The following is a 14,504-nucleotide window of genomic DNA, read 5'->3' on the forward strand; positions in this document are numbered from 1 at the left end:
GATTACGTATGCTTCAGATTACACCCCCTCTGCTGGACAACGTTGTTTGATCACTGATGAGCGTTAGTTCATACCCAAAAAACAAAAGGAAATTTATAATTTGATAAAATATTACTCCCTCGTGTTTACGTTTAGAACCGAAGACTCGGCACATATATTAAAACTCTTAATTTCATATTATCTTGTATATCTTTTTCTTCTGAATAAAATTTAATATTTAACTTTTATTCAAAACAAAATTTTCAATAACAAACTATAAAATAAAATTTTACAAAAATTTTAAAATACGTGTCTAAGTGACTTCACTTCATTTTTCCGGAGTATGAGAACTAAAAGCAATTCTTAGCTTTGTTTTGAAAGGTTAGTCAGAAATCTCCCTAGTCCCCCGACTATAACAGTCAATCCCACGAATTTCCATCAAATTCTTTCTAGTCCCCTGATTATAACAGACTAGCGAATGAAAAATTGTATAAAAGTTTTAAGGAGAAAGAATAAAGTATGAGATAATTGTGACAAAATATGAATGTAGTTAATTTTTTTGTGAGAAAGATTGTGAAGAAACATGATGTTGAAATGGAATGAGCATTTCTACCAAAAGATGTGGGTTAGAGTTATAGTTAAAATAATAAGGTTGGAATGATCGAAGGAATGACAATTATATACATTTTCTTTGATCAACACCATTTTAGAGTACAAACTTCATTTCATTCTCCCTCCGTTCCATTCACCTAAGATTTCTTTTTCCATTTTCTTGAAATTTCCTAAAGAAAGAACATATTACATATATACTTTGCTTCAAAGGATCCAAAATGGTTCCTTTCCAATAACACACATAACACAACACTTATACCTCAAGCAAAGTGCAAGTTAACACAAAACTTGAGCTCAGCAACAATCTTTATCATTTACTAAATCCTCCCCTGCAAACTTCGCCATCATGTCTAATTTTTTTAAAATTATTGCGTGAAAGAAGCATTCAAGAAACTGATCACCCTCAGAAATTAATCATCTAGATTCCTGCATCAAGATTCTAATCTTGTTTATGAGACAGAGAGACATAAGAAAGCTGTGTGAAGAGGTGGTTTATGAAGAGGAATAGGAGGCAGAAGAATTATAAAGCTGGGAAAGCAAGGGGATCAGTTGGGATTGTTTGATTGCATCAATGAAATTACATCCATGCTGGCTTTTACTAGGATGACGGACTCTTCTTCTGCTTACCGTGTGGAAACCACGTCCAGACTTGCTCAATGGAGGATCGACAATTTGGCCTCTTGTACTTATCGCAAATCAGATCCTTTCAAGATCGGCAAGTGGAATTGGTTAGTTTTTTTTTGTTAGTTTGTACTGTTTGGATAGCTCAAGTGGTTAAGAGTTTATTATCTAATCAGCTCTGTGTGTTTTAATTAAAATGAAGGCATTTAGCTGTGGAAAAGAGCAGGAGTTTGTTGATTAAGTTGTACCCAGAGGTATCAAGTTTAGCAAAAAGTAATCCTCCAGTTGCATCTTTCATCATTCGAGTCGTGTCTTCACTAGGAAATCGGACCACCTTGGCTCATCCAGGTATATTTTCTTAAAACCAACCTTTCTTCACTAGCAAAGTTTTAATTTCCAGAGCAAACAAGCATGGAAAGACAAAACTGACCCCGTGCATACACAATAACAACAAAAGAAAAAGAACAATGTGAGAGTAATTTCGTCTTTTCATGTCTTGTCAGCTCTGGATATAAAAGTTTGCTCTGGATATAACATTTCCCTTTTTTATTTCTATGTTCGTTAATTCAAGAATTGCATAGTTATGTGACAATTCACGGATCTGTGGATGTGGTCCTTAAAAAAATTGGTTTTTGTTTTTTTCTAAATATCCTAGTTCCCATATTCTCCGGGACAGACAAAATTTTGCTTAAATAGTTAATCTTAAGACACTTGACTAGAGGTTTGTCAGAACAGAATTTTTACTAGCTAGAATCAGAACCCCGTACAGCCCGAGTTTACGGCTGACATATGTGTACTGCAAATCTGAATAACATGTGTATTGATTTGATCGATATGTTTAAGTTTGAGTCCACTGGGAAAATATAAGATCTTGCCTATGCTGTTGTTTTCTTCGGGCTACTCGTCTCCAAATTTTCTTATCACGCTATATTTGCAGTGATTACTGATAGGCAAATCAAGAACAACGAAGATTTTGTTTGGGCACTTGAGGTTCCTTTGACAGGGAAATTCATCATCGATGTTGAATTCCTTGATTTGAAGACTGCCTCCCCAAATGTAAGCATCCCTTTTTTCAAAATTTTGTGAAATCTGTCAAGATTTGGGACTACTTCATATTCTATCAGTGGATTAGATTGTAGAAGTGATCTCGGAGACACAGTCATCGCTGTAATTGTCATTATTTAGATCTGCAGATGGTAAATAAGTCTTTTTTTCAGAGTATTACCATAGTTTCTCATTACTCTTGGTTTGCATGTATTACAGGGTGAGGAACTTTGCTCCATCTGGGCTGAAGGAGAAACACAAAGAGAATCAAATGCAACAGCTGTGACAGCACTCGGGCGCATGTTATCTGAGAGCATACACACGGATATTGTAATCAATGCTTCTGACGGAAGCATAGGAGCTCATCGTGCAGTTCTAGCTGCAAGGTCACCAGTATTCCGCAGCATGTTCTCTCATGACCTTAAAGAGAAAGAGCTGTCCACCGTAAACATCTCTGACATGTCAAGTGAAGTTTGTTATGTTTTCCTCAGTTACATCTATGGGAACATACAGAACGAGGTATTTCTAACTCACCGGCTGGCACTCCTCCAGGCAGCTGATAAGTACGATGTCTCTGATTTGAAAGAGGCATGCCATGATAGCCTACTTGAAGATATCGATGCCAAGAATGTACTGGATCGCCTTGAACATGCTTTTCTGTATCAATTGCCAAAACTGAAGAGCAGCTGCATGCAGTATCTTGTGAAGTTTGGCAAAATATATGATCTTCGGGACGATTTGAATACCTTTCTGCAGTCGGCGGATAGGGATCTCATATTTGATATCTTTCATGAAGTTCTTGCAACATGGAAAGGCTTCTGAAGCAATAGTGAACAAATATGCATCTGTTCAGTACATGATTGTTTGTACAAAATTTGTTGCCTTGAAATTCAAGCATTCTTTTGCTGAAATGAAATTGTTTGCCTAAATGTACAGTACAAATTCACAGCAAAATCTAACAATGTTGTTGCTAGGCTCTACAAGCTAGAGTATTTATTACCATTTTAGTCTGTATTTATACCAAGTTACTGATATATATAGACTGATTCACTGAAATTACATTACTTCAACCTTATTTGGCTTCTGTTTGAGAGTAAGGATGTGTGATTTAGAAATTGTAATCTAATATAGATTTATGGACAAAAGGGATAAAAATTAAAGACATTGGCCTGAACAAGTCTTAAAGTATAATCTATGTAGACAAACATACCCTTGTCATACAGAGTCTATCATGCTACGCGTTCGACAATGTAAAATAATGAAAGAAAGATGGCGGATTGGCAGCCTAGTGCATAAGTGAAGCATCTAATGTATCTTCATATAAATCTTTAACATCTTTCAACTGCAATTTCTCATTCAAAATCAAGCATTTTGCGTTAATCAGCGCCTTAGTGTACACTATCTTTGTTGCAAGAATAAAATGTTGTGTAAACATAAGATTAATGGACGCTGTCAGCCCCCAAAAAGATATCCTGCTGCCTGCTCTTCGTTGCCATCAAAGAATTTTAGAGCTTGTACCACAGCTTCTCTTCCAAACCCAAGTTCAACTAGCTTGGTAACTTTAGCTTCAAACTCAGAGCCCTGCATCCAGAGAGAGTTTTTTGTAATATAGCGGAAACAGATTAGCGATCGACCGGAATCGCAGCAACTAAAAGTATATAAACTGTTAAACAAATCATCGAGGTGTACCATTATCAAATTTTTAGAAAGTCTAGGCTGCTTATGATGATGATAGATACAAACCAACACCGTAGGCTTATGCACACATGAGTATGTTTGCTTCACAGGATTTTGTTGACAGATAAAATGAATCGCTCTCATTTTACACCACAAGAGACTATTAATTCCGTTGTGGCTATGATCAAAATCTTTATATAAACTCATAAACCAGTTTTATATCACTTTCTAGTTCGTCTGATGAGAACTTGCCCATAAGACCTTCAATCCCGCATATAATTAGAACTGAAAATCTGATGGAAACTAGTCCCTTGTCCTAAATTAAAGTCGTAGCTCTTTAAACAAAGATATACATCAAATAGTCAGAGCTCTTAAAACTAACATGACCATAATGTATTAAAGGACTAGTGTAATTATACCAGCAAACATTAATATACAAAAAAAATCCAGCGCACAATAGATTCAAGACTACCAGAAATTGATAGTTACCTGGGTGGCACTTCCACTGCCAGCTCCTGCAGGTGAAGGAAAGCATTGACAAGTATGTTAATACTTTAAAATATGATCAATGCAGGATATGGTATATACTTTATATCAGCCATGATTTATATATCTCGGCCTTAGAATAGTGTAATACAATCATGGTGCATGACACCAAACTTTTAAGGGTCTGAAGTAATTACCAGAAGATTGTCCCCCTGTTGGCACAGCACTCTTCTCAGTGGCCCCAGATGTAACCTGAAGTTGAGAAAGACATATTATATGCAATCCACATGCAAAAAGATGTGTGGTAAGAGTGCGATGCGGCACATGCAGCAAATCTGCTTCTGAATGCCTATTCCCATATTCAAACATGCATCTCTTACAAAAAAAAAAAGAGATCACAGTTCCCAAGCTGACATTTAAATTGTGTCAACTGTCAACATATCTGACAGTACACCATTTATGTAGATAACCAGAAAAAAAAATCTTCTAAGACCACCAGTCAATAGCATAAGAATTTTAACAGAAATTTAATGACTAATGAGAACCCGCAGAATGGACTGCAAGAGGTCTACATAACAGCAAAGTGTCATGCTAAATAATAAAGGTAGTCCTACCTGGGCTCCTGAGCTGGATGCTTCCTGGGCAAATCTCTCTTCATCCAGATACCGGGGTGGAATATCTTTCTCTAATGAGGTCAAGGACGGAAAACAAGTCACCTTTTTGAAGAGTACCACACTACCTTAACAAGTGTACATACATAAAGATAAAATTCACCTTGCAAAAATGGTACTGCAACCTCTCCACCGCCAATTCTTAGGACATTGTCCTTCAAATCAATCATACACTGCATGCAATGGCTAATTGAATGATTTCATAACTTTGTGAGAAAAAACAATCATTAGAGCTTCAAAGAACAAAAAGATACCTGGTGCTTACGGAGCATATCCAGACCAAAGAGGAATTCCATGTTTGGAGCATCCAGTACCAAGAACGAACAAGGGTAGAATATACTCCCAATCTATCAGATTTAATATACAAAGTACAAACATAAGCATTTTCCATTTTCTTTTTTATGTTTCGGAATAAATAAAGAGTTAAAGTAATTTGCTTATAAAAACAAATAAAAGCTGCATTGGACAAAACTAGTAAAATTATTTGTTATATAGGATATGATATTCAATAATAAATAATTGGTTCGGTCTTTTACTTACATAAGGTACGTAAATTAGTAGATATATAAGATGAGTTGTTTCTTATTCAATTGGCAGTAGACCAGTATTATAAAGTACATATACATAAGACTAAGGGCCTGTTTGGCCGTGTTTATTTTGCTCGGCTTCTGACTTGCAAGTATAAGTCAAAATCAGCTTATTTGTACTGTTTGTGTAACAAATTTTCAAGTTAACTTTTAACTTGTAACTTGGAATCTGAGAAGCTGAAAATCTTAACTCCTTTTACTGACTTATCTTGATTTTGAAATTTAATTCTAAGAATATATATGACTGGTTTAAAAGATATATTGTAATATTTTATTATTATTACTAATTTACTTATAAGCAATAATTAACTTCTTTATGTTGAGGCAAATGGCCCCTAAGAGTCTGCTTGGGGATGCTTCCAGAAAACCCCATTTTAACCAAGTAAAAAAAACTGTGTTTATGTAATAAGCATATAAGTACTTGTATAGTTATGAAAAGAATCAGCTTAAAGTCACAAGTTAATAAAAGGTACTCTTTTATTAACTTTATTAAGTTTATTCAATGGGTCTATGTTGTGTGTGTATATATGTATACACACCTTCTCCCTCACCAAACCCGATCGATAAAAACCTAAAAATTTGAAAAATCTCCTGACATGCAAGGAAGTATAAACAAAAAAGAAACCAAGGACTTATTTGGTGCTTAAAAAATTCAGGAAGCTGAAATTTGACATGGAGTTTTAAATGGAAGAAAGAATTGGTGGCTTAAGGATATATTTCAGACGGTGGTATTACAATATGTAAATTACTATGGAAGTAGTAAATTATTGGAGCAAGCAGATGTGGTGGTTTATTGAAACAAATCAAAGACATAAAACCAGTATATATAAATCTAAGAGAGTTTATTACATTCTTGGATTTCATCAGTTTGACCCACTGGGTTCTACTGTAGAGGGATGATTATTTTTCAAATTGATATGCAGTCTAACAACATAGACTATGAATCTAGTTATACAACATAGATTTCGTAATGAATTGCAGCACGTGCCCAGCAGGTTTTTCTAATAGCACTTGTTGTTTTGAAGCCTCCAAAACTCGTATCTCCACCCTAGTGGTATTTACAAACACTAACATTTTCAGGAACCTGGGAATATAAGTTTGGTTATGATTTATGTGTCATCCAGAAAAGAAGTATGCTCCTACAGGGGTTTCAAAGGCTCACATCTCAAGTTTATAAATTATCAAACGCAATGGGAGACCCAATGACTTTCAAGTTTATAACTCTGCCAGTAATTTCAAAAATAGAAGTTTGGATAAGTCCCTTGACTTTCAGACCCTATTAAAACTGTACCATGTAACTGATGGTTTACTCATTGCGCCCCCAGGAAATTAAAATGGATCCTGTAAACTATAATTATGTTGCCTGCTAAACATCCAGTGAGTAGAAGAGGCATAAATTTACAGCTTTAGAAAATAGAAACAGAATAATCTAGAAAAGAACTAGCGAATCACAGTAAATATAGATGTGATAAGAAGATATCGAAGGATGTGTAAAAGTTACAGAAAGGATAATTCAGGTTAATGGGTTAAGTAACTGTATTAACATTTGTTCCGGAGGGAACAAATGTCACAAATGTCTGATGGGATGCATATATATATGTGTAATTGTCATATTACAAATTTACCCATTTATATTAAAATTAATTTGAAAAAACAAAACATCATTAGACAGATTCTAACGGAGACAGGGCGGAGCCCCTTTCTTGCTTTGAAAACATTTTGTCAGCCACACGATTGATGACTTTCAAAAGTTGCAACAATGTGCAAAATTATTATAGTACAAGCCACCAAAGTGCAAGTAAGTCTAAATATTTTTGATATCAACTTCCACATGTACAACTTCAGATTGTTATTTTTGATGTTCTACTCTTACTAACTCACAAGTCATTTATTAATAATTATAAACAAATAGATATTTAAATTTATAATTGTTAATGTATCCAATTAAGCAACTTTGAGTCATAATTAACTTTTTTTAGTGTACCCAGATGGGTAATAATATTCTTTTCAATGGGAGCTTTGCATGCAAGTCATATTTCTATATACCTGTTAAAATACTGATTACTACCATTCAGAAGATAGGAGAAAGAGAGACTGAGAATGAGGTGAAGGGCAACCAAAAGTGTGACATGAAAGTCAAATTCTACAAAGCATGGTCTTACCATTGGGCTTTAACGAAGGTGCATGTACATGTTAGAAGCAGAGTCAGTAACTGAGGATGTTTTAGTGGCTTGTGCTCACAACGAGTCGGAATTGGGTAGAATACCACATGTTCTTTGAAAGGAGAGGGCAGTCATTGCTATCGAGTCAAACCTGTCACTCCTAATTTGGTGCTAAGTAAGTGAAACTAGAATGTGGTAATTTGGCCACGCTGGTAGCTAAACATCGGAACTGATGAAGGTGGTTGAGGATTGGCACGCAAACATCAGTACTGGTGAAGAGGGTGGAGAGTATATCAGGAACGTGTGTGATGAGCAAATAAAGCTAGTCATAAAGGTCAAACCTTGACGAGAACCTTACACATGAGTTCCTAGATAGGCAGTACTACGGTAGTTGATTTTCATATAAGGTTGCCAGTTTGAGCATGTGAGGGCGTTTCAGGATGAAATTGGTATTCGAGGCCGCATAGCATTCTGTTTTACTCGTGTTTCTTTTTCATAGTGATTTTGCATGCTATTTTATATGTTATTAGTGTCTAATCCTCTTTTGTTTTTAGATATATCGTTTCTCAAGTCATATAATCTTCTGTATCTGTGACATTATTATTGTTTTGTCTTGTTCAAGCCAGGGTCTTTGCGGAAACAAACTCTTGTTTTTGGAACAAGTTGAGGTAAGGACCTGACTCCATGAGCGGGATATTCAGAGCATGTTGGCTTAATTTGTATGTTCTTGCTGTGAAAAATCATCTTTTTCGATACATCTGTATGGGAAGAGTTTTGCGATCCCTGACCCTACACCTAGTCCAGCATCAGCAACTATATATGTAGGTCTGTCCTAAATCATAAGCAACATGAAGATTACTATAGAAGTGAAGAATGGGTTGCACATGAGACGAGAACAAGAAGTCTTCTTAAAACCCAATCTAATAACACAAACGCAAGTTTTAACATGTAATACACACTTAAACTAGTGAAAACAAGGGATGATAACTGAATGCTACAATAGAGTAAGATAAACATTTAGGGGCCGTTTGGTTTGACTGATGGAAACCGAAAAGAATTTAGAAAGGGAAAGGAACAGAAAGGAAAGGATTGGTACTGAATTGTATTACCTGTTTGGTTTCGATCGGAAACGGAATGAAAAATTATATGATTATCTTTATATTTGATTTTTCAGAGATTAAATAATATCAAAAGACTCAAATATATTTATGTTTATAGTAATATAATTTATTTATATTTTTCATATTTTTGTACAATTTATTATTTAAAAATGTCATTAATGTTTTAAATAGCTTGACTTATAAATTATATCACAATTATTTTTAATATATAAATACTAAATTAAATTTTTTTTAATACATTTTAAATATTAGTTATAATTTTAATGAATTAAGAAATAAATTATAAATGAAAATGAAAATAAATAATCAAAGGGAAAGGAAATACCTAGTGGGGGGTGGGGAATGGGGTTTAGAGGATATTGGCTAAACCCAAAACTGAAAAGAGGGAAAGAGAATGATACTTTTTACAAAACAAACACCAACTAAGGGAATCAGCCATCATGTTTCCCTTTCCCTTTCTTAACTACCCCCAACCAAACGGCCCCTTATATGTTTTTAGACTAAAACACCAAACAAAAAAATAGCATTTGAAGAACTGTCTCATATAAGGAAGAATGCTTAGGGGATCATTATCTCAAGCTTAATATTTGGTTAAGGATACTAGGGGCATTACCTTGATAGGAGCAACATGTATCCGACCAAGAATTTCTGACTGACCAACTCCATGAGCTATGCCCTTGAAACGAGGATCCAAAAGCCTCAACAATCTGAAATAGTACAGGACAAAAAACAATTTATGGACCTGTGATGTAAATCATACACATACAGGCAAAAAGATCAATATCAATATGACAATAGCAAATCAAATGACTACTTTTACTTGTCAAAAAGGTTGTCAATATATACTTACTATTATTATTACTAGAAGTACATGCTGTTGCATGCAACATAATGACAACCCACTAGGATGATAATAGATACATGTGGCCGGTCCGATTAGCTAACTTGCCCTATATGCTATAAAATTATTGAAACTGGTTCAGGTCCAAACAAAATGATCTCAAATTTAATATGATCCGAGAACAACATAATAGTTATAGAGATACATCTTAGTTTTTAACTTCAATCAATTAGGTTTCTCCCCCGAACTCCTTTAGACAAAACATAATAGGTAATTTTCAGAGCTCTGTAAGATGAACATAATATGCATGTGAATATACTGCTACATGCTAGCTAGTAACTACATCCTGGCTTTCAGAATATGGTGAAAAATAAAGTAAAGATGTAGGACCTGCTTTTTTATTTTCAGACTACAAATTCTAATTAACTTGGTCTGTTGGTCAAATAATAACTTAAAGATTAAGACTAGTAAGTTGGACTTCAAAAAAAATAAGGTTGAAAAGATAATTTTAATTGAGAAAAAAATCTATAGCACATGTGCCATATGTGACTTCTATTTTTGAGTGACTTCAATATTATCAATTGAACATACACGTATACAATAACTTGTTAGCTAAAACTACTAATAATAAAGTCGTATTACAATTATAGTAACAATTAACTATTTGCAAGGTACATCACACGGCCCCACAATCATTCATTCAAAATCTCATACCCACAGCGCTCGGCACAGCTTTTGGATATAATAGTCGACTGAGCTCCACTATCAACAAATGCCTGAAACAATATGTAATTATTAGTTTTGATCACCAAAATAAGAGAATGTGACATTTTGTAGTTAATTTGAACTTGGACATGTCGACAAGATGAAAATTTGACAAAGTAACAGATAAACAATAAACCCTTTTACAGTTCATCATTTTACCCCCAATTGAAACTAAAAATTAAAGAGACAAACTTATATTTGAACATCACTACCTTTAAAGGGACGCCATTGACTTCCATGTCAACGTACAACATGACCTGAAAGTTAATATTAAAATCAAGTACATATATTCAAGTGCATTAATTACTGTGCTTACAAGAGCTACCAAACTCACATACCACTCTTCCAAAAGCTTCAGGATTGTGTTCTATAGCAGCTTCCCAGTTCTCATCAATACTTTTCTGTAGATGAAATATCTAGTTTTTACATGACTTTTAAGAACAGATAGAATTGAACACATGATAAGACTATTCTCATTAAGTTGTGTGTATACCGGTCTTTGAAATAACTTTGATGAATAAAGACTACTTATTTGAAACATCTTCGTCATTAATTAGGAGCAGTAAATTATAAATATTGACTATTTATAAAAAAAAAACATTAGTCGTAAAGTTGGGAAGCAGGAAAGTGTATAACAAATATTAGCAAGGAACATTAAACAACATATTTGTGTAGCACGTATTATGATGTGAAAATCCCTAATTTTTTCTAACACACGCCATGTAATTTCTGATGAACTGTTCCATGAAATTTCCAATGAACTTTAGCAAAATAACAATCCAGGTGTACATATGTGTATGATATAAATATCTCAAATCTCGGATCATATAATATCCCCAAGATGATGCAGATACTTTACATAACTCCAAACAAATATACAAACCTGGCGAATTGCAGCTTCAATTTTCTTCTGAGCTTCCACATCAAAAGGATCTGCATACAGCAATGCCTACAAAACATAATGACCCCTCAATGCGTTTTGCAGAGAATGTGTACTACATGTCAACTGGACATCAATATAGCATAAACTTTGTATTCTCTTTGTACAATAATTCATTGTCTTTCAAGTTACGTACTAATTCCTCGTCTTGTTGACGCCGCATTTCAGATTTATGACGATTACGCTCCCTTAGAAGCTGTTGTAGCTTATTGAGATCATTCCCAAGAATAGCTTGAGCTAACTGTGGATCAGTCTGAGAGGCAAAAAAGAAAGAAAAAAAAAAGGAGTTAAAGAAATAATAAAACTAGGACCAGAGAGATATTAGCTTGAGCTAATGGTGGATCAACATGGTTAAAATTTGTGATTTCGGATAAAGTGACAATATATCCAACTGCGAAAAAACAAGGTGAAGAAAAGGATAGTTACAGTGAATTTGCGGTGAAAAAATTCACTACTATAATTTCTTTTATTGCTAACCAAATGGAACATGTATGTAGTAAAAAACCACAAGCATGTCTTTTTTATTTTCCTTATTTGTCAGAAGAAACCACAAGCATGTCTAGTTATGCACGTTATTAAGGAAAACAGAAGGATGATTCTATGAGATAATGTATAGAACATGAGAAAAAGAAACTTTCTGTTCAATATTCTCATTTACTTTAAAAGACCAATGTACAAAAAATACTACTGTAATTCACTAATATAATGCGAACCCAAGATCCTGACTTTATCTTCTACCTGAAACAATTGTGACATCAAGTTGGAATCGCCGCGAATATGCTGCTGGAATGCTGCAGGATTCACTGCAGATCCATCCTGGTTAAAGCTCAGCTCATTGGCTGATGGACTGAAATATTAAGTCAAACCAATAAGAATTCTAAATAAGAAATGTGCATTCCTGAAATTAAGAAAATTAAGAGCAATCAGGGCCAACGGGAAGGAGGATTTGTAGTCGGGAAAGTGTGCAGTCCACAGAAGAGGAATACAAGGGGGTTTAATATGAAAGGTTAGAGAACAATATTTCATCACTTAAAAATTGTTTCACTGCCACAAACTTCAACCTCTTGGCTAGTGCATATTGTTTAAAATTTTGTTTCAAAAGTAATAGATATAAGCCTATCTTTTGGCCAGTGCATTGTGCTTAAAAGATTGTTTCAAAAGCATGAAAGTTAAGCCCATCCTAAATTTCAAGTTTTCACCTTTTAACTCCCTCTTCTACTTCCTCAACATGCCTATGTAGATGCTCGAAGGTTAAACGATTCTTTATATATGTCACTGTAAATTTTGACAAAGACCTAAACCAAACTAACTTTTCCCTGAACTAATCCGCTGATCTCGTCCGCTCTCCCTCGCCAAGAAACTGCCTACAGGTACATTATCATTAAAGAGCATACCTTTCTGTCTCATAGGGGCACCCATTTAGTCTTATGACAAATCAAATTTATATTTGATAAAAGCCTACGCATTTGTCACAACTCGAAACTTAACTCAAAGAGGCACTTAGATAATAAAGCCCACATTTATAACAGATTCTTTACATAATATCGAAAGAATAAAACTGGAATTCACCGGAAGAAGATAGTGAGCCACATATTGCATATACTATTACCTAGGAGTTGATGAACCAGAAACCATCATAACCAAATCACCATCACTCAATCCAAGAACACTCAACTTTTCACCATTCCTCATCTCCTTCCCATTGTACAACAACTGTTGTTGCTGCAATGCCACTTGTGTCTGCTTACATTAAAAACAAACAAAAATCAAAAATACCCACCAAACATAAACGTCTAAAACACACAAAAATAGCCAATAAGCCAAATCTGACCTCAACTTCAAGAAGGGCTTTCAAGTTTTCCACCTGTTTCAACAAATTGGCAGTTTTTAATCAGTGAATTAAACAAGAAGCACATAAAGATTGGATTTTTAACAAAAGGGTTGAAGAGAAAAATACAGATTCATCACGATCGACGTCTAAAGTGATGATTTGCTCATCAGCAGTCATTATAGTTATCTTCATCTCTTGTTCTTTTCAAGTAAAGATAAACAGAGATGTGGGTTTATATAAAGCTAAGAAACTGATATTCTTTTCTTCTTCCCAAAGCCTTTGTCTTCAATTGTTGACCTTTTATGAGTACAGTAAATACATGGGTGTATACATACAGACTACTGGACGTCTGTTTTTTCTCTGAATTAATTTTCCTTCTGTGTTTTATAAAACTCAATTTCTACGCTTACTAAAATTTTCAAATATCAATATGCTTATCTTTATCATTATCATTATTTTCTCTATAATTTCTATTTATAATATTATTTATTCAATTTAATGTGTAACAACTCCTGAGAGGGGAACAATAGCTGGAAATCAATTTTAAGAGTTTTAGATTATCGAAGATGTTCTAATCTTATTAATTTTAATAATATGGAAAACATAATAATTATCAATAGATATAGAAAAAATCTTAAGCACACGGGTACCGCCCAAACAAATTTAAGTATGTAAGCCCAAAAAAATTTAGTATATAAACAACTAGTGATGAAGTCGGGCTTTGTAGTGCTAGTATGTTATTTTCTAAAACAAATGAATATTATATCATATTATATTGATTAATTAATATAATATATTACACTTATATAAATAAATATAATGAGGTATTTATTTATATCAATTTACACTTATTAATTCAAAATTATTGTAAAGGGTATTGGCTCACTCTCGCTTATTTTCTTTCACAAGTAATCAATGGGTTATGGGAAAATGTGATGAGAGTCAACTCCTTTTGGTTGCTTTCTTTCTTAGGGACTTTAATAAGATTTGAGAATTTATATTTATGTTGATTTTAGATTTTGTTGGAGTTGTTAATTTGTTATGTAGTTTCAGACTTTATTATCCATCATCATATTTGTTCTGCTAATTTATTACATTCATGATAAATTAAATTTGTTTAATTGTTTAATCATATATAAAAGTGGCAAGGGCGGAGCCAGGAAAATT

At 33.9% G+C, this 14,504-nt stretch overlaps 2 protein-coding genes across 2 annotated transcripts; one reads left to right on the plus strand and one right to left on the minus strand.

Annotated features, from left to right (window-relative positions):
• The first annotated feature begins 718 nt into the window (after positions 1 to 718).
• LOC108220683 (BTB/POZ domain-containing protein At1g55760) lies at positions 719 to 3,312 on the plus strand. Its single transcript, XM_017394521.2, has 4 exons — positions 719 to 1,319; positions 1,415 to 1,560; positions 2,150 to 2,268; positions 2,476 to 3,312. The coding sequence occupies exons 1-4, from the start codon at positions 1,177 to 1,179 to the stop codon at positions 3,076 to 3,078; spliced, it is 1,011 nt and encodes a 336-aa protein (XP_017250010.1). The 5' UTR covers positions 719 to 1,176; the 3' UTR covers positions 3,079 to 3,312.
• A 237-nt stretch (positions 3,313 to 3,549) lies between these two features.
• Positions 3,550 to 13,697, minus strand: LOC108223032 (protein DNA-DAMAGE INDUCIBLE 1). The gene is made up of 16 exons (XM_017397077.2): positions 13,464 to 13,697; positions 13,338 to 13,370; positions 13,116 to 13,246; positions 12,245 to 12,353; positions 11,643 to 11,759; positions 11,450 to 11,515; positions 10,905 to 10,967; positions 10,779 to 10,823; positions 10,516 to 10,577; positions 9,574 to 9,667; positions 5,345 to 5,437; positions 5,194 to 5,263; positions 5,034 to 5,104; positions 4,617 to 4,671; positions 4,423 to 4,448; positions 3,550 to 3,837 (listed from the first exon to the last, which is right to left on the minus strand). Exons 1-16 carry the CDS (start codon positions 13,527 to 13,529, stop codon positions 3,709 to 3,711), a joined length of 1,230 nt encoding a protein of 409 aa, XP_017252566.1. The 5' UTR covers positions 13,530 to 13,697; the 3' UTR covers positions 3,550 to 3,708.
• Positions 13,698 to 14,504: the final 807 nt, after the last annotated feature.

Source organism: Daucus carota, chromosome 5 (genome assembly GCF_001625215.2).
Source record: "Daucus carota subsp. sativus chromosome 5, DH1 v3.0, whole genome shotgun sequence".
Taxonomy (NCBI): Eukaryota; Viridiplantae; Streptophyta; class Magnoliopsida; order Apiales; family Apiaceae; genus Daucus; species Daucus carota.